Source organism: Rhyacophila brunnea, unplaced genomic scaffold (genome assembly GCF_057557595.1).
Source record: "Rhyacophila brunnea isolate RB1 unplaced genomic scaffold, BYU_Rbru_1.0 scaffold_2, whole genome shotgun sequence".
Classification (NCBI taxonomy): domain Eukaryota; kingdom Metazoa; phylum Arthropoda; class Insecta; order Trichoptera; family Rhyacophilidae; genus Rhyacophila; species Rhyacophila brunnea.
In genome coordinates this window covers 48,378,831-48,405,153 of record NW_028232859.1, presented here as the reverse complement: position 1 = coordinate 48,405,153, position 26,323 = coordinate 48,378,831, and the positions used below count along the sequence as shown (strand labels likewise).

The 26,323-nt window shown below is 32.6% G+C and overlaps 1 protein-coding gene across 1 annotated transcript in view; it reads right to left on the bottom strand.

The window, feature by feature from the left end:
• Positions 1-25,818, bottom strand: part of Klp31E (kinesin-like protein 31E) — a 222,190-nt gene extending 196,372 nt beyond the window's left edge. Inside the window, exons 1-2 of the mRNA XM_085947437.1 lie at positions 25,623-25,818; positions 23,237-23,309 (exon numbers count right to left, since the gene is read on the bottom strand). Of these exons, the coding sequence (XP_085803563.1) occupies positions 23,237-23,274 (38 nt within the window). The 5' untranslated portion in view covers positions 23,275-23,309; positions 25,623-25,818. The remainder of the gene's footprint in view (positions 1-23,236; positions 23,310-25,622) is intronic.
• Between the last annotated feature and the right edge of the window lie 505 nt (positions 25,819-26,323).

Here is a 26,323-nt window from a genome sequence, read left to right as displayed (position 1 = left end):
TAAGTGTTTTAGTAGAAACACCATCGCGCAACCAAGATTGAACGCATTATGTATGCTCAGTATCGAAAAAAAAATGATACAAGAGATTCCTGACTTCAACAAACGCGTAATTGAAAAATTAGTGTCTATGAAAAACAGAAGAATGGATTTCTCATACAAATGAACAATAAATCCCGGTCACTGCCGGATACGAGATATTTCGGTACTACCTACTAATAATTCGGTCAAAACAAATTGTTTGTGTCTACCAGTTTGTGTAAAAGTTTAAAATCCATTTTTTTTTCAAGAAAAACTGTTTTTAGAAGTACAACAAATAATAAATGGTGAGTTATTTATGATTTTTTTTAAATGTACTTAATTAAAAAACCAATAGTTTTTTTGATTTTTTGGTGAAGTTTTGATGAAGGCAAATGCCTTTTTACTGCAGTCAACAGGTGAAAAAAGTGAACTCCCAGTAAAATAACTCACCGGTCGCCACTGAATGTACCTAATATCGAAAGGAAAAAAATGTCGATATCTGTCTTGTATGTTATCATTCATATCAGTATAACATACAGGAGGCGGTACTTGGGCGTCGTGCACATAGAATCGGGCTTGCGGGGCGCTCGCGCATATTCAATGTGAATCATCGAAAATACAACGTAATCAAATACGCCAGCGCACACTGGATTTGACGACGCATTGTGCCCGCCTGCCCCATGGTTCATCGTTTTTTGGCTTCTCAGCGATACGAATTAACGAAAATACAACGTAGTCCATTCATTGAACAAAAATCACGCTTCGGAAGCGTCGTCGATAGACGGGCGAGAAGGCATTATTTAATAACAGTGAACTCTTTGTTTAGTTATTGCGTGTCCAATATTTCGCTGGTAGAATGATGTCATCGTGAATATTAATTACAAACCCCGAGAAATTTAATAATATTTTTATTGCTTTGTTATGAGAAACGCTGATATTAATAATTATTTTGTGCTCCTTGAGCCCCTTATTACATAGGTGAAGGGTAATGCGCAGGCGGGAGGGGGCCTACTTCGTAGAGAGCGCACCGAGCGCCGCTTTGGTGGGCTTTATGCCTTACATTACAAAGAAATTTAGGAATAATGGTATACGGATTTGAGGTATGTATTATTGTGTACCTATTAATGTTTTTTTATGAAGTATTTATATTTAGGTACTTCTATGTAAAACATTGTATATATATCTTAGCCATTGAACTAAAGAAAATAAAACAGCTTTCGTACATGTTATTATTTATGTATAACAGTAAAGTTGTCTTATCATACTAGAATCTAGGTAGGCTAGATACCGTAGAATTTTAAGCGATATCTTTGAAAAACGCATTATCACCAGAGTTTTTGTGAATTTGCATTACTTACCTTAGTTTAAAAAAAAGTATTGAAACTTGAAAAACAATCTTGCAATTTGAAAATCTAACTTGAATATATATATGAAAATTGAAAGAATACATGACTTTCAACCCTTCGATTTTTAAACCACATTCAAAATTTTGCACGAGTAAATACTATCTCTACATAACGAAACAGGATCGTGTGCAATATGTTACTTAAATAATAGAGGTGTCATGTCGGATCAGAAGAAAAGTTGTGTCATCATTTTTAAGATGTAAGTACAACTTTTCTTATAAGGCTTTTTGACCTTTTCCAGATATAATATTGTATCGTTGTCATTGTTAGCAAAAAACGTCATTCTTAATAATTGGCAGTTTTATTTTTAATAGAATTACGTGATTAATCACGTAGATAATCAATAATTTATTTATTATGATATTACAATATTATTAAGGAAGTTTTGTATGAATAATGATTTGTTTTACGATATGTCTACAGAGATTCTCCGTGTAAATTGTAGACATCTATGGCTACCATAGAGAGATGAATTTAATTGGATTTTATAGTGGAGTATGCATCGTAAAACACAAAAAAGCAATAAAAATAATGATACTAATCCGCTATTAACTTTCACTATTTCACCAATATGGGATTTTTTCTAAATCCGCCAAGACAGTAAAATTCGAGAGAGGCTGTTTTTGATTTATGGCGTTTTATTTCATTTAAAATATTGATTTTTTTTTCATACCAATACAATGGTTTCTCTTGTCGTAAAGCTTATAAATTAAAATAAATGAATATTGTTATATACGTTTAAGCATAATAACTTATAACAGTGTAGTTTTATAGGAAATGTCTGTATCATTCGTTACAATTTTAATTCAGCTACCTAAATACTAAATTAGTGACTAATATGAGTATTATAATATGATGTAGGAAGAGACTGATAAATCTAGTTGCATACAATTACGATAGGTACCTACGTATCTACATATCTGCTTTTATAGTAGGACGAAAAAACCATTCGCTACTACAGTAATGTCATTTAATTTTACGCTATGTGGGTCTTTGGCTATCGAGAATAAGTCTGGCGGAATAATGACACAAAACCAAACTTTATGTGATAGTCATATATTTAATTTATTAGATGAAGACGCAATAAATTCATTATAGCAGTTAGACGGAAATACATTGTTGAATTATTTCGAATGGTAAATGGACAGAGACAGAAGACAAATTGACGATAGTTAGTAATATTAAACGAATTTGTCATGAATAATTTAATACTGTTTGCCGTAAAACATGAGGCGAACATTTTACACTAATTTAAACATATTAATTTAACTACATTCTTGAAAAACACACACTTTCAAAAATATTTTTGGAGGCTCCAAAATCATGGAATAATATTCGTAATTTGAATTATTTGAATGTACGTGTATATAAATAAATTACACTAAATGAGATAATTATTCAAGTTTATATTGAATAATAAATATAGAATACATAAAGCTCAAAGTAATAACGACCATTTAAATCGATAGCAGTCCTTGGTTGTGGACATTTAAAATTATTAAGAAAGTGGGTACCCACCTTATAAGTTCTTTATCAATACACAAGTAATCGAAATCCATCATCTGGCCTATAAAGTAAGTAAATATGCGATTTCGTCATGGCCTGCATTTTAGAATGGTATGTGGTTTAAGGGAAAAGGGAAAAGTAGCACAATAATTATTCTTGTACGAAAACTTTTCCGGATATCCGCCGAGCTTTCGTTAGTCGTTTACAATGTGCAATGGGTACAAAGGTATCCAGTATAATATCTAAGAAAGAAATTTTCTTTTGACTTCTCAAAGGACATTTCCCATTACATATGGTTGAGAAGAATAATATAATAGGGCACAGAATTATCAGACAAAGAGCTAAGCTATGGGGTAAATTCTGTCACGTGTGAATGATTCAGAAAGCACACTGTAAGTATATTAATGGGCAATGCTAAGAAAGATAGTGTAAAAACGAAAGAAATAATATTTATGCTATGTGTAGTTAGTTATTTGGAACCATGGTGTTAGATAGGATATTATTTCTTATATTTTCAATGAATTTTTACAATTTTTATGGCAATTTTTGACAAATGAAAAATTAACTTGGTACATATTCACAACATTTTCGAGTGTATTATAAATTGTATAATATTTAAGTTAGAGGATAAATAATTACATTTTCTAACATATATATAACTATATAACTATACGTACTAAATGAGAAGTTTGCAATTATGTATAGCTAGTGTTCCTGACAAGTATCTAAACATATGGAGCAGCAGTTGTTCTTTCTCTCAAAGTGTAAAAAAAACCTGGCATTGATTGTGACAATAAGTATGTTCATCCAAATCACTTTGGATCGATAGATTCCATTTTCGTAAGGCGGTTTACGAACTTTACAAATTATTCCTAAAATAGGGTATATTTAGCAGCTGTCAATGTTCTTCCTTGTATTTATGTATTAACGTTTTGAATATTTTAAACACATTTAAATATATACCTATACATAATTCAGAAACACGCTAGAAGAGTACCTATTAGAAAATGTCTTGTAAAAATATGATGCCAGTGAAAAATATAATATTTGGCGAAATTTGAGAAGTTGCATGACTATTAATTAATTTCATCGTTAATTATGTAGGGTGGCAAAATTAGTTAAGCATATTAATTTGATGGATGTAGGTTTGAGTCCTGTCCGGCACTATATTTTGATCAAGATTTTTTCTAATAATATGTATAATCCTATTGGCCTCGACGGCCGAGCATTAACGTGTCAGCTAGTAATGCCGAGTATCCCGGTTTCGAATCCTGGATCTGGCAAATTCACACGTCGTTTCTCAATGAGTGTTTCGATCCAGAGTATGGACCTCGTAGGTTGGCTAATAAGTACTTATACATTTTATTAAAATTGTTAAAACAACCATGCAGTAATGTACCTAATGTAAATGTTTCTAATTTGTTTCCAAATTATGTATGATCAAATAAAGATTGTTAATTGAAAAATAGTTTATACCTACACTTTTTATATTAATATTTAGGTATTATTGTATTACTTAATTACATAATTGTATTTATTGAATATACAATGAATTTATTTTTAAAGAAAAAAAGAGACAAGTAACCCAGACATACGTTTGCCGTGTTATATCTATATAATATGTAATTCAATGTGTGGAGAAAAGTAGGTAACTTTATATTTTATAAAACAATATAATATCCACTTAGATAAGTAAGTGGATACACGTTATCAAAGCAAATAGTTTCCAATACGATATAATAAATTAATGTAAAAAGTCGCCGAAGCCGAAAAATATCAATGTTCCGTCGACTCAACGGTGTTAAAACATCGTGGGCAGATCAGATCATAAACATCGCGTTGGAATTAACAAATAATAATATATTAAATCAGTATTAACTTATCCGTATAAATAAAAAGACCCACATTATCCGTTACGGTACAAAGCATATGATTATATAAATTAAAACATTTCTGATTTCTCAATAAACCGCGAGCGTTTCACCTTTAGAGAGACGCGGATATATTTCAAGTCTCACCCACCCACCTCGGGGTGTTTTCATTTTCACATCCCGTCAATTGAATCGTTAGATATGTTTTTTACCGAAGCTAATTGAACAAAAAAAATAGAAACGAGTGCATCGGAGGTCGCAATAATTTGCCAATTTGTAACTCGTCTCGTATTATTAATGTGATTTAATTCGAAAACATGACATTTTGTTGTTTATTTAAGTATTTATAATAAATTACCAAATAAGTAGATATATTTTTTAAATTAAATACGAATAAGTACCTACCTGTCTACCGTTTCCTAAACATGATTTTCAGATTGAAAAGTGAGTACATATTCAATTTCGTAATGGTTATTATAGCTTCACAATAATTAAGATGCGCATATCTGACAGTATTTAGATCGCGACTGTTGTATCGTCTTGTCCAGCTCGGCACTCCTTTAACGCTGTCTTTTCCACACTCTTGAACCTTACTTACAACTAGGTACATTAATAACTTGATTCATTATAAATTGTTCAAATTAACTTTCCTGCCAATTCCAATTCTGAATTTTCACGACTGATAAAATTTGCATAATTATTTTGGATTGGTCCGAATTATTCTTTTTGACATGTTGTATGCCTAGATACAGATATTTCAATATTGAAGAATGTAATTACTAATTATTATTGTTTTGTTACGTATAACAAATGCATATCGACCAATGAAACGACCACGTGCGAAGCGGTGTACTTCAGTTAGCATTAAATAAAAGGTCGGACGGCCGGAGGTTCGATTGGCTACGGTGGTTGGACGGCGCCAACAAAGATGCTAGGACACCTGGAGGACACTGGCCCAGGATATTGAGACATGGAAGAAGTTCTTGGAGGAGGCTAGGACCCGCCCTGGGTTGTTACGCCATTAATGACGATGGTGATGATTAAGTACAGAGTAGATACTATCAAACGTAGGTATATGAAATAGGTAGGGAAATTTCAGTGAAACAGAAAATAATTTTCAACTATAGGTGCGACGAAATTTCGGACTCGTTGCTAATCGGAGAGTCGAGCTGTGAACACGTCAATTTGTTTTGTGATGGCGTCAGGGGAATTAATTCTTAAATCGTGTAAAGATGCCTAAAAAACGGTATCCATTTACTTGAAAAAGAAAATATGTCAAAAAATATATTATTATTACTAATAGAACAATAAACATAACATTAAATGGACGCATGTTGAATTTTTATGACAAATTATGTTTTGTTCTGCACGCGTCGTTTGCACAATCTTCACGTCGCGTAGTCACGATCGTTTTAGACCGTGCCCCAGCTGAAGTAGGTATAGCCTTAAGGCCGTACATCAGTTGAGGCACGGTCTAAAAAGATCGTTGCTAGGCGATGCGCGGATTGCGGGTCGCGGGTGCAAATGACGCCTGTCAAACGAAATATTATTTGTCATATAAATCCAACATACGTCCATTTTATGTTCTGTTTATTGTTCTATTAGAAACAATAATAATATATTCATTGACATGTTTTCTTTTTAAAGTAAATGGGTAACGTGTTTAGTCATCTATACACGATTTAAGAATTAATTGGCCCGTCGCCATCACGAAGCAAAGTGACGTGTTCCTAGCTCGACGTTCTCTCACTGAATGCGAGCGAGTCCAAAATTTCGTCGCGCCTACAGTTGAAAATTATTTGCCGTTTCACTGATGCGTCGCCGTAAGAAATGGTGATAAAACGGGTTTTAAAATACGCTTAACTACATTTGCTTTATTATTAAATTATAATACCTACACTCGTAAACAATGGATCATAATTTAGATATTAGAGAAAAACAATGCGAATGTAGTAAAGCCACGCACCATAACGACTGCAAATTGATGGGAAAACGTTCGTACATTCAGTAGTTACCTAAACAAAGGGGAGCATTAAATATATTGCATACGCACACTACACACTCTTGATTAAATTTCCGTGAGAAAGTTTGCAGACTATTAAAAGCTTACTTGAGAAGTTTAGATGCCGTTCAAAAATATTACGCAGCACATACTAGGTACATTAAAAGCTCTGTTTCAAATTTAATGGCAGTCTTGTAATTAATTATTCACGGTTGTGAAAGGAATCTGATAACGCCAGAGCAACATACACATTAATACATAGGAATATAAAATTCGATCGATTCCTACAGTTTTCCATGTCCATATCATTAATAATAATTTCATTCTGTCAGTAAGTAGATTAACTAGCCAGGTAAGTTGGTATGTAAATTAAACAAAAATTATTCGTTACATTAACCTTTGTCTAAGTTTAGAATGTCTGACATTTCGCTGTAAATGCCGAAAGCCAGTAAAGAATTGATTTTTTTACCTGTCATAATAGATAACTATAATATTATGATTCAGTACGCAAGCTATAGTACCTTCAAAGTACTTATGTCAATTCTCTTCATGTCCACTATACAGAATAATTAAAGGATGAAAAGAACTTTCTATATAATTACCATGTTTTTAAATGTTCTGTTGAATCATATAAACTTGACAATTCTATGTAATGATAATTTAGGACAAATAAGGCAATTGTCAACAAATCATTTTTTTGCTATTTTGCTACAAACAAACAAACATATAGAATACTGAAATGTCATTTTGATTTCCATAGTAACGCACGTATATATTAATAGTTTAGTTGCTAGGACCACCCCCTTAGCAACCAATAATAGTGGATTGGATTAGGGATTTCTTCCGAAATAACTTTTCATACAAAACAGAATTAACTGAACATGAATTCAATTCTACTTAACGATGGCTAAAAGTATTAAAAGAATGCATTGGCATCGTGTTCTGATATATTCTAAAAGTTTCAAATGTCTAGCTAGTCGGGAAGTTAGTTAAAAATCGATTGCAAGATGTGTATTGGATAAACAACCACCGGATAAACAAGAATGCGAGCTAAGAAAAACGTGGTAAAAAATATAATTTTTTCAACACATTGGTTTGAATTATTGGTTTCAATAAATCCTCATGATTAAATAATAACAATATCATAAAATTACTTTGTAATTTGTGTTAATTGCAATTATATAATATTCTAATTAGAACCCACATACGAATTACATTATTTATGCAATGCTGTATTACTGTGTTGCATCACAGTTATGCAGCCCGATTTCCTAACTATCGTCTCGTGTGGCACCAGACGACATGACGTAATTGTGACGTCAGCCAACGCTCGAGCGTGTATTGGCTGACGTCACAATTACGTCATGTCGTCTGGTGCCACACGAGACGATAGTTAGGAAATCGAGCCCATGGTAACGTGTAGCTGGTTAATTTAGTTGGATGAAAATATATAGTGAAGTTTATAAGTCCTTGATTTCTTTTTGTTCGTGTCAACACTGCAGTTTTTCCATTTCTCACTCATGTTTATAAATTTTTAGGGTGAAATATTTCAAATGAAGAAAATTATCAAAACGCACAACATGACACGCCCGCACGCGCTCCTGCGCATATCTATCCTAGCTAATTCACAAGCAAAGTGACGGGTGCGAGCAGGATGCAAGTGACGCAAGAAATGCACTTGCTTGTGAGCGAGCGAGAAGGGGATATCTTAACCCACGGCCAGCGCGACGTTTTAAAAAAACGATTTTTTTTGAAATGTGCGAAATACCGAATTGTGCGAAAGTCGAACGTTCGTAAGTCGAGGTCCGCCTGTATATTGGTATGAGTAGAAAATTAGCAAAATTTAAGTAAGTACTTACACAGTCACGATTATAAAAATAAGCCCTCAACTACCCGCACTATCGTGTATTTCGTAGTATCGACTCGTGAGTATTTTTATCAGTCAGTGTTATCATTTTCATCCTAGAGCCGAAGTGCAAATAGTTATGTAGCATATTATTATACTCTAGTTGACTTTAAAAAAAAGGTGACATGACGTGAAAATAAAACCTTTATTTTGGTTATTTTTCGTTTAGCATCTAATATGATTTAGATAATTTCGAATACCTACTTAATAATGTTCATATTTATTTATTTTACATGAATTGAACATTGCATATTATAAAATCAAGACGTTCACAACATAACATGAAAGAACATGGAAAATAAACAATATGTATTTAGAACAAGACACAGGACATTGAAAAAAAATACACGGAAGTAGGTATACAGAGGCATTTAAGTACTGGACAATAAGACTGAACATTATATTATTAGTACTTATAAAATAATGTCAAAACTTACGTTAAGTGCGGTAACGTCTTTGCATCTCGCTCTTGTTCCATAACAGCTTGCCGACATTTTTCGACGTAATAATAATATAAGAGCTGTTTAAATTTATTTTATTAACGTACTATAATCGGATTAGCTCCAAAATATCAATCGGGATTTTAACTACTCAGAATAAAGAAGACGCGATCCAATACATAGGTAACGCAAAAAAAAACCATGTCGTAATTTAAATTTAGAATGATACGACAAAAATATAGATAAATTATAATGCCAACAATAGAAAACATACTCAGATCAAAAAAATATGCGTGGGGTGTTTTTAGCACTTTATTTATTTAGCATTTATACGATGAGTAAATCAATCATACCGGTAGTCCCAGAAGTACCCGACCTGGCGTATAGATAGCAGTTGTTGTTTGAAAATAATGACCATGATAGAAAGTATCAACCTTATAAAGCCTAAGTTTGAAATTTGACGACGCTACGTTGTTCAGTAATTATTTGTCAGCCATCAACGCTGAACGCTCTCAGTGAATTTTTAAACGAAAAAATTGGTCATAGTTATGCGATACAATACTTTCATTTGAAAGGCTTCAGTCCAACCAATATCAAAGCGGCGCTAGATTCTACTCTGGGGGGTGTCTGCTCCTTTGTTTACAACAGTAACATATTGGGTGGCTGAGTTTAAACGAGGCTGTACGAGCTGCCAAGACGAACATCGCAGTGGTCGACCAAATGAGGTGACCACGCCAGAAATGGTGACGAAAATCCACAAAATTGTATTGGATGAACGTCGACTGAAATTGCGTGAGCTAGTAGACATGGTAGGCATTTCAAAAAGTGCTGTAGGTACATCACATATTGACTGAAAATTTGGATATGAGAAAGCTGTGCGCAAGGTGGGTGCCGCGATTACTCACAATAGAACAAAAACAGCACCGTGAGGATGTTTCAATCGAGTGTTTGGCGAAGTTTCACAGCAATAAAACAGAGTTTTTGCGTCTATTCATAACCATGGATGAAACATGGATCCATCACTTCACACCTGAGATGAAAGAACAGTCAGAACTATCGACTGAAAGGGGAGAATCGTCTCCAAAGAAGGCGAAGACAGTTCCATCTGCAGGCAATGTCATGGCGTCAGTTTTTTGGGATGCGCGTGGGATAATTTTCATTTATTATCTTCAGAAAGAAAAATCAATCAACGGGCGTGTATTATGCAAACTTATTGCAGCGTTTGAGTGATGAAATCAAGAAAAAACAACCGCATATGGCAAAAAAGAAAGTTTCGTTTCATCAGGATAATTCATTTCGTCAGTTTACACATACGTTATTGCGATGGCCAAAATCAATGAGTTAAAGTTCGAATTGCTTACTCACGCACCCTGTTCGCCAGATTTAGCCCCCTCGGACTATTTTCTGTTTCCAAACTTGAAAAAATGGCTCGGTGGTAAAAGATTTGCCAACAATGAAGAGGTGGAGTCTGCAGTTGATGGCTATTTTGAGGAGCACGACGATTCTCACTATAAACAGGGTATCGAAGCTATTGAACATCGCTCGACCTAAAAGGAGACTACGTAAAGAAATAAAAATATTTTTTCCTATTTTTTTTTGTGTTTTATTTGTTAGGTCGGGTACTTCTTGGACTACCCTCGTATCATATCATATTTATACTAGTATTTTGTGCTACCATGTAGATACCTATTGAATAACAGGTTTAATAAACATTGAGTACTTCAATATCAAATCGGTCATAACAACCAATGATGTTTCAAAGGTCATAACAACAACCAATTTAGGATCTTCAAATATTGATGCCAAACTGATCTCTTAACAGACACAAGTAGTACCTACGTACCAACCAGTGTTGCCATCTTTTCAAAGTGGAATTATAGTACAGAGCCTCCAAAATTATAGTAATTGTGAAAAAAATATAGTACGTGTTGTCATCTGTTGAAAATGTATAGGTTTGTTGTTCCTCAGAAAAAAAATAACGGAAAATTCGAGAAACTCTGATACCTTTTTATTTAGGTAGTACCTCTTCCGACCAAAAATGCTTAGCGAAGAATTCATGAAATTTCATTTTAAAAGGGAGTTTTTTTACGGTTTTCGAGCAATTTTTTCGACAAGTTCTCGAAATCTTATATTGCGAAATTATAGTAGGAAAATATCGAAATTTTAGTACTTTTTACATATTTTATCCGATATTCAAAATTATAGTATTTTAGGTGTACTATACCGGTTTCATATCGTAAATAGAACGCGCACCAATATTATAGTACAAATACTATAATTATAGTACGGTTGGCAACACTGGTACCAACACAAAACATTTATTTATATGTTACACCTACTCGTAGATAGATAATAATATTATGGTATATCAAAAAGTAGATAAATAATATTAAATTTTTACTTTCTGTGCATTTTTAACAAAATCTGAGAAGTAATTAGTATCAAGTAGATACGAGTACCTACGCGTATTATGGTCAATATTTTTTTCTAATAAATATGTTTCTTAGGTGTTTATTTTTTAGTTTTTTAATATACTATTCTATATCTATTATGTTGTGCAATATTAATCCCACATAAGTAGACGCCGCTCATAAATTGATATATGGCAGGGTTGGCGAACCTTTTTACGTACGCGTGACAAAATTACCAAAATATTATTTGTTGACTGTCTGACGTGCCGAACAGTTTTTCATGGGGAATAAATGAAAACAAAGTTACAAGAATTCTATTAAAAAGGTTCAAAAATTATAATTGAGTTCTTGAGTATTAATTGTATTACTAATTTTGGTTCTTTAAGCACAAATTAACTCCAGAATTGCACCCATCAGATGAGGCATTCTCTCGATACGGTGGTCTCAAGCATTGTAAAATAATTGTAAATCGATCAAAATTTGAGGTCAGTGCGATAATATTAGGTGTGACGCATTGAACCTAAGTAGGTACTTACCTATGCAATTTAAATTAAACATAATACGATTTGTCATTTATGCACGAATTTCGTCGTTTCACAGTGTTGCCATATTTTTCTATGCTGATTATAGGACAAAGGCGTAAAAAATATAGTATTTCTGTATAAAATATAGTACAGAAACATTATTCGTCTAGAATCGTTTAAAAGTATAGTATTTTGGCATATTTGGCGGAATCAAAATTATAGTGTTGTACTATAATTATCGTACGGTTGGCAGCACTGTCGTTTCACGAATTAAGTATACTTAATATATAATATATTTATTTGTAAAACTTTTTATAGTTTTCATAGGTTCGCTATCACTGATATAGGGTGTATAGACTATGCTTATAGATTGTGTATAACGTGTTTATATACTTAGTGGGTTTGACATTTCAATAGCAAATGGGACATCTGTCGTTTTGGATATATGTACTTAAATATAGATACCTACCTGTTAATCAAGGCGTATGAAAATGTCAACTAAATAAAATATAATTTTTGCATCTTCGCTTTGACGTTTTATTGTTGCGAGGTAAAATTACGAGACCGATTTGAATACATGACAAGTTATGAAGACATCATGTTATAGGTAAACCGTGAGATGTCATTGAAAAGGTAATTTATTATACTTACCTGTCAATACGGATGATTTTATTATTTTGATGAGATGGAAACTACAATAAACACAAGATAATGTTAAGGCCATATAACTCATTTTTTTTAAATCTTCATAACTATTGGATTTAAAATTTAATATTATAATTTTAATAAACGAGATAAATAATCGAGTATGTTGGATACGTAATATATAATTATTGGGAGTGCCGTTAATTCAGTAGAAAGTGTCAAAAGTGTTATTTTTTATATGGAGAAAAACAAATATCTACACATGGATTTATAATAGTATGAACCATGTACGGCCCCACGATGGCCGAGCTGTCTGTCACGCGTCAGGCTTTAATGTCGTGGGTCTTAGGTTCGAATCCAGACCTAATAGGTTGAGCAAGTGTTTTATAATTTCTCTTAAAAACGAAAAAATATTTTTAGAATATATTAAGTACATGATATTCGCACCAGCGCGCGGAGTGCAAAGTTATGAAGTATATACTCTACAACGTTATAACAGACTTTCCACGCATGTGCTTATTATGTATAACAAACAATGCGTAATACTATCAGTGGAACCTATTATCAATATTGTAATATTTGACTGGCAGCTGTTTAAAATGCAATCACTTTTATAAAAAAATTATTCAGAGATACTAATTATTATAAATGACTAACGATAAAAAATATTCTACGTAGATGTATCTAAAAAAAACACTAAAAATAATAATGATTTTAACCTCTAAACAAATTTATGAGACTGGTTTAACGTTATAATTATAAAAGCTGGGCGTGTAGGTATTACTTTATGTTGCATTGATGAATCGATTTAACATTGACAGATTGGATGAAACACTGTTTCTCAAATGATTTACGAATGAAGAAGGTTAAATACGAGGAAACTTGTAATTTACGGCTTCCGATGTAAAATATAAAAATAACTTAGTAACCACAACCCCCAATGTGGTTACTAATATTAGACGGGAATACATTTTAGTAGTAACAGTGTACTTACACGATTGTTCGGGATTTAAAATATCCAAAGCGCCAATACGTAACAGTACCTACCTAATATTCAAAACTAAGTTAATTGTAGTCGAGTCGAAATAAATGACTTAGATTAACTTCTAAGAAAAAAAATGGTCAAAAATGTTGTCGACCACAGATTATTTTAAACCACTTAGGTATAACTGTTTTGGGGTGTAGCTTTTAAGATCCGACATAATTAGTACATACTAAACATTGTCAGCTTAGATTGACTTAGTTATGTATATTATCAGTTAAACGTATTCGTTTTCATTGAAATAAGACTACAATGTGTAGATAGTGTATGTTAGTTTTTTTTTTAAATCAATTAAACCCTGATTAATCTAAGCCATAGTCGATACTTAATAGTTAAAAAATATTCGTTTATCTATCTAATATCTAAAATTATGCCATTAACATTACACCATACATCATTTTACATATTTTATGTTTTGTTATAGGCAGGGCTTAATGAAATTTGAAAAAATAACCAACTCCGTCTGTAATAATTATGTATTCTGAATTCAACGAAAACAAATAAGTATGGCCGAAAAAGTGTGCACTATTTTGTCGGATTATTATATACTATTATGTTTTGATTTAGGCAGGGGTTAATTGGATTTTAAAAACTAACGAGCACCTTCTGCAAATTGTATTCTTAGTTCGATGAAAACAAATAGGTATGACTGATAAAGTTTAGTGTGCACTATTTATATCGAAATCTAAACAGCCTACCTCCACCCCTCGCCAGAAAATAGGTAATGTTTTAAAATCGGGAATGTCAAGAATTCGATTTCAATATAATGAACGGAAGATTTTCTAAGAAACTGATTAGTGATTAGAGTTAACTAATGTATAATACTTAATTAAGTTATGTCAAATAAATATAATATTATCTGCATATTTTTTATCAATTCTTCCTTATAATAAATATTACGTAAGTGTGTGGTGATACATTACAACATTGTATGATATAACGAATGTTTAGTTTTTAGATAGGTACTTAGGCAGGTACATAATATTACGTTTCACTTGCAAAAGTTTATTTACAAAAATATATTTTCCCAGAAAGTGTTTTAAATAATTAGAATGGTACATTCTTAAATCTTGTGAATTATTCGTTGAATAAAAGAAATAGTTAATTATAAATTATTAGCAAGTTCAAGTAAGTTACATCATTAAAAATATTGGAGAAATCCACGACGTCGGTTAGTAAATGAAGTAATAGGTACTTATCTACTTTGATTTAATAAACAAAAATCGATTGCCAAAGTAGCTTGATTTAGAAGAGCGCTGATGAGTGGGTATTAAAAGTGGCCAATAGTTAAAATTTGTCGCAATTAGTATGTCACTGCGTAGCATAGAGGTGATGCGCGGATGGGGCGTAAACCCGGGAGATCCAGGGTTCGATTCCCTGCCGGGGTGACTTACTTTTTTCAAAAAGATTTTTTCTATTGGTAATAATATATTTTTTCAGAAAGTTTTTTTCAAAATTATGTATGTTCAATACGTTAATACTTTAATATTGAGAAAACATAGAAGTACACTTTATATAGGTACCTATCTATTATTTTAGAACAGTAGAAAAAAATCTATTTGGTATATTAGTAAGTATAATTAATTTGATATCTGGATAATTATTGAAATCGAAACTCATATGGGGGAGATAATGCTGACGTAATGGTTGAGAGTCATACTCATGAATCAAATAAGTAATGGAAAAACTATAACGTTCAATGTTTTTATTTGTAATTTGCTTTATCTATTGGTTCAGCCTGTTGTATTTCGAATAATAATTAATTTGCCTTGTACTTACTTTGGTACCTACTTGTTTAGTCTGAGAAATCATTCAAATATTTAAAATTCAATTTAGAAGAGATGAACTCTTTCTCCATAATATAACTAAAGCTTTTATTGCAAAATAAAACTGACTGTTTTTTGCGTTTATGCATATAAGGCGATTTTTTATAAATAATATTAATGTTGTCTTCAACTTAATCATGCTAACTTGTCATGATGATGAAGATTTGCATACATACTTACATAAATATTAAAAAAAAAAGTAATGATTTCAGTTTTTTGGAAAAGTCGCTTGACCTATTATAAATTCACACGTTTGTCGAAAAATAGAACGGAATATCTATTGTGGTTTATTTTTTCGTAAAGATTTAACTGTAAAGAAGACTGCCAAAAAATAAAGTATTGATATTAAAATAATTACAACATAAAACGAACTTTTTATATACAACGGTTTTAAATTTTCTGTTGAATTATTAAGTATGCTCAATATGGTCAAACTTGTACTTGATATGAAGTAAATAAAAAGCAAACAAACTAATATAGAATACTGATATGTCATTTTGATTTGCATAGTATCGCACGTATATATTAATAATTTAGTTGCTAGGACCACCCACTTAGCAACCAATAATAGTGGATTGGATTACGGATTTCTTCCGAAATAACTTTTCATACAACACAGAATTAACTAAATACGAATTCAATTCTGCTTAAAGATGGCTAAAAGTATTAAAAGAATGCATTGGTATCGTGTTCTGATATATTCTACAAGTTTCAAATGTCTAGCTAGTCGGGAAGTTAGTTAAAAATCGATTGCAAGATTTGTACTGGATTAACAACCACCGGACAAATAAAAATACGAGCTAATAAAAACGTTGTAAAGTAGATATAAGCATAGGTACCTAATATTATGGAAAACAGAACAACTTTTACTTGCGACATGTCATGTTTCGTCTACATAATATTAATTATTAATAATTAATAAGTTAATATGCATCCATCATGCAGGTATACTATTATTATCTATCATATATAAGTTACTATCGTTTTACCGGGGTCGTGTTAACCGGGTGGCCTAAATTATTAACATTAATGTATGAAAGTTAATCCTTTTCGCAATTCAAACGATTAAATTCGCAATGTATGGGTAGGAAAATACTTTTTATGGATTTGCATAATTTTTTAGTAAGTAATAGATAGTTAATCTAATTTTATTTTTTTAAATTTTACAGAGCCTCATTTATTGTTGGTGCAATTGTAATCATTCTGTCAACAGGTGCAGTCAAATTGAGGAAGATTAGAAGTAATGACAACTGATATTTAAAAATATTGTCATTGATGTTTTGGGTTATTTGAAAAATTGAGTATCCGAGGAATATTTTTTTTTTCACCTTGTCCGGTAAATGGAAAGTTTTGAAAAAAAAATCATATTTAATCAAATAACTGTAGTTGTTTATCACATTCCGTCGGGATCACCATTCGTAGTTTATTCGTAGTATTTTAATTTGGTAGGATGTTAATTTTATATGGATACATATTTGATTAATAAACAAAGAACTGTTTTTATAGTTGTTTTATTGTATACATTTGTACACTGTATTACATTTTGAGGATGTAGGTATATATTTAGATAATATTAATTTAGTTATCTATGAGAATTAAGTTTTTAATAGTTTTACGTCATTCTCGGAAAAACACAGTATGCGAGGAACGATTATTCTTATTCATTCAATTGGGAGATTATTTGCGAACTGCATGATTGAAAGGTTCGATATCGACTAATCATTATATTATCTAATACAATGTAATATGATAAATTCGATTGACGAGTACATACTTAATTATCGTCTAAGATCGTTAGTTATATTTTATGTTCATAGATGTTACCATATAACCATCGGATATCATAAGGATTTCGAAAATATTAATTTAATAATATAAGCATAGAAATGCTTGGATCATCAAATTATGTTTTAGTATAATCTCTGTAACTCATTTCCGTCGGATACTGCTACAACAGGTACTTAGTGGCAGAGAAGACTGTTGTGCAATCGCGCGTGGGTGAAGCAGGAATGAAGTGCATTATTTTTTATTATGATTTACATGCACTTATTCATTAGTTGAGCAAAAGCAGGTTTAAGCACGCTTGCGTGAATGGGTGTAATATATTTTTTTCGATTACTTAATACCTACGTTGCATCCCAAAGTTGCGTCAAAAATTTATATGATAATAGCTTTACAAGATTCTGTTGGATAAGCATGACTAGAATAATTAACTGCCATACCAGGGCATTCACCAGGTTCATCAAATTTTCTCACAGAACACCTGCTCAATATACTTACTTATGAGTTTATGACAGATGTTATGTTTAGCGACACCATTATTCGGCATCGGATTGATTATGGTTGATATCGACGATTCGAATGTTGCCGAGAAAGAGAAATTCATTAAAGATTGCTTAAGTAGTAAGTTTAACCAAAAGATCTTATTATTAAAGTAAATATTTAAGTTTAAGTGAAGTGAATCGAATTTTTATTTAAATAACAGTCGCGAAACGATCTATAATCATCTCCACAACCCCTTCCTTGCATACACAAATATACGAGTGCACGATATATTATTTATGCCTAATGGTGTGTTAAATAAAAAACGATTTTTTACTACTAAATCCAAACTAATCACAGCTCCTTATCGCTAGGACAAACATTTATTGAAATATTTTATTTTTAGAGTAAGTACACATAATAATATATAGTTTTTCTTTTAATTTCACTAACTGTCTACTAAGTACATGGTCCCCACACCCTGAAACGGGCCCCCAGGCTAGGATCTTTGGCGCCCCCCCCCCCTACCCATCGCTAAGGATAGAGGCAGTATGATGCATTACAGTAGCGTTTTCCAAATGGTGTACTGTACGCGGTAAAATTAATGTGTAGGTATTTTAATATATCCATTTGAATTATGGAGTTGTCGAGTATTGATACACAATTAAAAATTGTAGGTATCGTACAACCACATAATTATGAATAATAATATTATTGGAAGGAAAATAGACTCTTTTTATTATTGATGCAAATATGTGATGTGTGTTTATCTCACTTATCTGGTCGAATCGCCTCGCCCCTCCTGAGCCCGGGCCCCCAGGCTAGAGGCCTGTTAGCCCCTCCCCCTCTTGTGGGAGCCATGACTAAATATATCTAAAATCAAACGCGTGAAAAAATCGTCAACTTTTGCTCTATATCCGCTGACTTCGGCACAAAAGCCTGGCGGAGTAATATTTTCATTGAACGTCACGGTAAATAGTTCTGGCAAAATGCAATAATTATTAATCTATCAGGTTTTTAAAACTTTATTAAACAGTATACTTGACGCTCATTCACCGTAAGTATAGATATAGTAAATAAACAGATGGAATATTCACATACAGGAAAGCTAGGTACGGAATAATTGACCATTGAGTCGATTCGTCTTACCTACTAAAATGCCAAGCACTATAAAAGCGGCGTACTAAAACTTGCCTCATTTTCAATCGATGCTTGGCTGCAATTTACGGCTGTCTTTTAATATGAGGAAAATTGCGGTGGTGTGGGCGCTGACCCTTAAGCGCCAAGTATTATTTCTCGAATAAGGGTACAACTCGATGGGAACTTCTAATGGTCATTTAATGGTGTAAGTGAATAATGACTATAATGGGAAGGCCTTCAATGCTAGATATTAGATTAACATCAGTGGATTTCTGCCAGCTGACTAAGTACTAAAGTACTTAGGCCAGTGGTGTCGAAGTTATGGCACGCGAGATGATTTTGCATGGCACACGTTTGAAGTGAAAAAATACCTATAATAATAAATTACATAATATGGTATTGTATAAAAAATAGCAGGCAAATACTCTTCAAGAATAAGCGTTACGTTTAATATAAATATAAGTACATTGGTCGGTCCTGAGGCATTATGCGTCACATATAATATTATCGCACTAACCTCATCAGACGGCGGGGATGCCGAGCCGAGAACCTATAATTTTGATCGATTTACAATGCTTGAGCTGTAGCGTTATAATGCTTCATCTGATGGGAGCAATTCTAGTGTCAATTTGTCCGTAAAGAACTAAAATAATGTATACATTAACAATCATTTCTTCCAACAAAAAATGGCTGCACCAAATAAGAAACAAAAACATGGTGGAGCTAGTAGTAGTAATTTTGGCACAGTTTTAAAATTGGTGTACCGAAATGTATGGCGTAATTGAAAAAAAAATAAAGCTATGTGTGCTATGTTCTGTGAGTGGTATCTTGAACATCATCATTTTGTATTGATACCAAATATCATAATGCCAAAAATCCCCCATCAAAAATCCTTCAATCGACAAAGTTGGGAATATAATGATAATATTGTTGTAACTGTAAATTAGTCAAGGCTAGACCAGGGTGCACAGCGAAACAAACAAAAAGAAAGTACCGTTATCTGTTTCTGGGCGGACGAAGGATCGAAAGTAGGTACGGGCAGTCGGTAACCTACCCTTGAGCCTTGAACGTCACCTCTAAATACGATTTGCCACCTTTTTGCGCCAAAGCGTGCGTTTGCAAATGCTATTAATATTTAATTGTTACTTGTCAAGCGAAATATACATACGTAATGTCCCTGAATCAGTGTTTTTAATAAGTGGAAAAGTGTAAATCAACACCCTACGTGAACCCATACCTATCAATATATAGGATTCTCATAAACTATGTTTTCCCAAGAAAAATTGCTCGGCGCGTCAGACAGTCGAAAAATAATATTTAGGAAATTTTGGCACGCGTACGTAAAAAGTTTCGCCGACCCTGACTTAGGCGTTAATTTTCGGAACGACCTTAATCCAAAATTTACCCTACATGAGGACAATCGGATAATAGAAATTGCGTGCCTGGAAGTAGACCAAATGTACCTACTGTTGTATTAAACATAGAATATCGATTTGCTGTCAAATATAATATGTGCCAGTACTTTTTATTTGCTACGTTTCGACATTGACCTCTCGACATTGAATTTTTTTAAGAAAGCCCACACAATAAATTCTGAGATAGGTATTTTTAGCGTTCGGCTACATAGAGGCATACTTACGTAGTTATTTTTAAACATAGTCGCGACATTTTTAATTTTATATTAAGTTAAAACATTACCAAGTATAGTAAAAGTCCTCTTTTATTATAATACATGACCAGGGTATTGTTATTATTATCCAAGTGTCAGGAGGCTGACTAGAAAAACACTACAAGTACTTCAGTAATTTTCATGATTTCATTCGGTCGAAAAGTGTTCAGTTTCGTCTATAATCATTTAATTGTGCTTTCAGCAATAATTGAGGAAGAAGACATTTGGAACTATTTAAACGTCATTCAATGGGTGGTATTTGTTATTCAATGGTGCAAATATGGGACAATATTACAAGCGACGTGGGTAGATAGATGCGTTTCTATCTATCGGTAAATGGAGGATGATGTGTTTGTGAAGTGTTTGAAGGATATGTGTGAAGGGCGATAGTAAGAAGTAGGTGAAGGGTTTTGAATTCGCTCTACAATCTTCGTTTCACAAGTTTTTTTTTGTTTTTGTTGACGTAGGTACTTAAATAATCGTTGTCAGCTTTTTGCAAATGAAATAAATTCATACTCCGGATTCAAAAGTGAATTATTATTGTCATTTTGCCAGATAATATGAGAAAGCCATAGTTTTTGACACATATACCTATTACTATAATAGGTACTATTCGAGCTAGAAAAAAATCACATATACCTAAATACATTGTGACCTCACCGAGAATTCAACCAGAAACCCCTGATTTTGCAGTGTTTCCCATTGGACAACGAGGGTCGCCGAAAGTTATAGTATCTAGTAATTATTCATACATACCTACTTATTTAGATTTACATAAGTAATACGTCCCATCACATTTCTATATAGGTACTTGATAATTTAGATAAATATAGCGATGTAAATACTAATACAGAATGCTAACCATAGTGATAGTTGGAATAAGTACACTAATGAAGATAAGCCAAAATGGCTATCTAAATTTCCTATTCTCTCTTAACACGAAATTTATTGACAACAGTAAAAATAATAAACGAAAAAATGGCGATTATTTTGCACAATCATTTTTAATTCCTACGATTTTGATAAGTATCGTATAATATCAATGATTATTTATTATTCAAAGATGTATCGTCCTTTTATAGACATCGCTAGTTTTTAAAAACACGTAAATGTCGCTTTGTGGGAAGCGCTATAATTAATTATTAATAATTAAAAGAGATATAATTTTATTGTCCTTGGCCATTCTGCATATAACTATTTATTATTTATGACAAAGGAGGATTGCTAGATTAAAGTGTAAATGGGCAAGCCTTATCGTGTGGATGAGAGGAAAACGTAGAATACCAATGTATCGTTGGTTTATTGGCAGAGCTGGAAATGGAACCGGAACCGAAACCAGCACCCCTGTGAATCACGTAATTATTTTGGAACCGGAATCGAGACCTTAGATTTTGAATCTTGAGAACCTGAATTGGAAACCATTAAAATTTACGGGGTTCGAAGTCAATTCTACGTCCCAAACCGTGTTATAAATGAATGACAAGAACCACGAAATGTTTTAATTAGCGTTTTCACCGTTTATTTTCACGTTTTATACCGTTTTCCTTGTAATTTATGTCTGAAATGTCAATGCATTTTTTTTTGTACCGTCATCATAATTAGGTATAATATATTCACACCTGGGTACAGTCCATAGTGGAAGAGCGTTTTCATCTAAAGTCATGGATTTGTATTTTGGGTATTCACATATTAAATATGTTTTCATTATCCGTGCATTTGATCCAAAGGAAAAGTGAGTGAATTTTAGCTATGCTGGAAATCAGATATCGCGGGAAAAAAACTGTGATGATACAACTTTCGCTTCACAGAGAAATTGGTAATCATTTTTATCAATATTTAACACTCAATAACATAATTTCGTTATATTTCCGATTCCAATGTTTTAGGGATGGTTTCTGTGGGCAAAACAGATATTTAAAAGGTAGCTGGTTTATGGTATGTTTTACTCGAAGTTGAAATTCGCTGTGCTTCGTGCGAGTTCGTGCCAACGTCACAATAAAACAAAAGCTCGAGTTGTTATCTAATTAACACACCCGGTGGAACCGGCGTTAAGGCCTTATTCACATCGCGCGTGTCTCGCCGGGATTTGCCGCGTGTGCATGTGGACACCTCAATGAGGTCACCTGTACCTCGACCAGGCGCGACAGTCGTCACGGCGCGAGTGTATGTGGACGGCTCAATGAAGTCGCATGTATCTGGAATGCGCGCGAGTCAAAACGCGCCTTGTGGACAAGGCTAAAAGTGTTATTTTATACTAAACGCATAGAATACATAGCATTTTTATCACATTTTAGGTTATCCTATATAGCGCTATTGTGAAATTGCATATTATCTACCGTCAAGTTGTTTATATACCTACTGAATATATTTTTTAATTTTTAAATAATTTAATATATTATTATGAAATATGTAGGATACGAGCACGTATGCCGGAATGTTGACAGGAAGGAGTGTTGAAAGAGACGAGGTTTACTTAGTCTAGTGGACGATAAACAAACTGGCATAATAATGATATTCGTGGTGACTACGTATTGGTTATAATATAAAGTTTGGTTGTTATATCCTCACCTCAGCGCCACCCGCACACTGATGTCGTCGTCCGGCATGGTGCTCAGTCACTCTCTTCTACTTTATCCAAAAACTGAAAAGAAATAGAAAAACATGTACCTATTAGTAAGGAACCTAATAAATTGAAAATAATGATTAATATTTAAAATATCTGTTTAATTTTATATGGACGCTACTGTTTTAGGGCAAAGACACACGGAAACGCAGGTCTAACCTGATTCCAAATGTATACAATTTAGAAAAATGGATTTCCAAGATTTTTTGTGACACAGCATACCTTTATAACATTTTTGCACACAGTGAAGAATACGTATATTATAATATATTGCATTTCACTCGAAACAAAAATTAATTTATTATTAGTGGTACCTATAACTAGAGAGCATCATAATATAATGTTATTCCAACGTTTTTAGTGTGGGTGAAAATAATATGTATCGGTGGCGAAGGGTGGAAGTAGGCAGTGGAGATCCGGCATAAATAGTATGCCCTTTTTTTTTTTAGAAAAACCTATTTAAGTATATTCCTTGAACTAAGAATACAAATTGCAGAAAATTCAATTAAACCCTACCTATAAAAAGGATAACAGAAATTTTAACCTGGTGCCTTGTCGCGCTGTGTTTATTATATTTTATCGCACTCTGAGCCATTCAGTCATGTCAACGTTTTGTTTAATTAATTAGGCAGGTATGTTATATTGTAATTATTACGTAAAAAAATATTTTAGGCTAAATGACTTGAAAATTTTTCTGGGCCGGTGTCGTGCCGTTTATCCTCCCCTGGATAAGGGGTATAAAATATATAGGTATGTATCATTTTAAGTATGATTGGGAGAATATGTAATGTACAGTTGAATTGACTCGATTGACTATTATGGTATGGCTATGACATTGTCCATAGACAGGGAAATATTAAAATACCTAGGTAAGTACATATTATATACTTCGATTTGAATAAAAATTGTATATCACTATAAAAAGACACACAATAAAGAGTGTGTGCAGTCGCGAGGGGAATACAATAATAATTATTTTATGATGCCGACTCACTCGTCCCCTAGATATTTCATTGATATTCTACCTAAATGGTAGGTAGGTATATACCTATATTTATATACAAATAATCATGACCCCCACATCCTAAAGCGGGCCCCCCGGCAAGGATCTTTGACGGACCCCCCTACCCATAGCTAAGTTTAACAGCATGTGTGATGCACAACATAAGCATTTTCAAAATTGTGTGAGGGGCTTTTTTGTAGTTTTAATACATCTACTTGAATTATGGAGTTGTCGAGCATCAACACAAAACAATCAAAAATTGCATCTTACAACCTCATTTTTAAAATATTAATAACTCCTTCGTGAAATAGCCCGCAGGCGACTTTTTCTACTCTTAGAGCAAATTTGTGATGTGTGTTTATCTCACATGTCTGATTGACCCGCCACGTCGGGCCCCCCTGAGCCCGGGCCCCTAGGCTAGAGCCCTGTCAGACCCCCCTTGTGGGGGCCATGCAAATAATATCTCAAATAAAATCAACGATATTTTTGCAAGTAGGAAAGTAAGAAAGATATAGGTAGCCCAATGTATAAGAAGAAAAAATAATACCTCATAGGTATATTATCCAACTAATAAATACCTACTTACTACTTTTGGTGTACGTCGAAAAAACAATGGAGGTTAAAAAATAATAATGTAAATTTAAGTAAGTAGGTACCTACCTAACTAATTATATTTTTTTCATGTCAGGCTTCCTTTACAATCTTTACATACACGAAACATTACATGTTATTATAAATTTATTTATGTTTTCTTCAATACCATGTAGTCATTTGTTGTGTGTTCGATAAATCATTGTCAACTCATAATCATTACTAGTAATCACTAAATTACTTACTAATAAATAGTCGCAACTCAGTATACCTAGGTACTTTTTATTAATGTTTTTATCTAACATTCTACCGTGAGATAAAAAACAAGAGCAATAATTTTGACAGAAATTTTAACAAAAAAAATACGATCATGTTGTAGGTATTTATTACAAGAAGTTGTGAGAATAGTACATGTAATAGTGAATAATTATTAATAACACCAAATACATATATACTTTTATTAATTGATGATTTAACAAAGCAAGAGTTTAAAGGGATTTAATTTCGGTGTAGATTTGTAGAAAGTAGAATTACATACAACAATTTTAGATTTTATCATGCCGATATCTTCTTATAGTATAACCCTTAGCTATATTTAAAACAAATGTGATTAAAATTCATTGAAAATAAAAGTAAAACAATTATTTATCGGCACTAAGCATCCAAACTCTGAACCAATCAATACCGAGGGTTGTTGAAAACACTGACAGTTTGTTTTGGCACTTGTGTTATCTTACCTTAAAATGTAACAAACAGCGACCGATATCAATTTTAACTACACTGTAACACAAATTTAACCTCACTACACTTAACAACATTATTTAATTAACGCGAGATTGGGCGCGCTTTCATAACTTTCCGATTTTGAATCGGTGTTTTTCTAAATAAATCCGCAGTGCAGTCGACCAACACTGACAAACGCTTCTAACTTCTGTCCCTTCTGTCAAAACTTGCGCCGAGAATGATTATCTGAATGTTACCAGGTGGTTAATAATAAATAAAAAAAACATTTCCCCAATTATTACAGCTGAGATAAATTTTCCTTGCAGAGCAAAAAGGAACTATAGAAATTCAATCGCTTTGCAATACATAATAATATACTAAATTAAGAATATTTAAAAAAAATAATATTTCTAAATACATTAAGCCAGGCTCGTGGGTTTATTTAAATAACTTCAATTGTTTAAAGAAATATTTGTCAAAAACCTTACGATAAAATAAAAAGAGTTATAACATAGTATTTTAACTTTTCCTTATTACATAATATCAAGCAAATTTAAAAAAATAAAATAATAATTCTCTAACTAAAAACTTTATTTAGTAAATCTGTGCATTTTTCATTAGGATAAAATTAATTTTTAGTGATGGCAATACATATTCACAAAATATTTTTATAAAAATTTGCCGTTTATTGTATAGACATCTATAAAGATAAGTA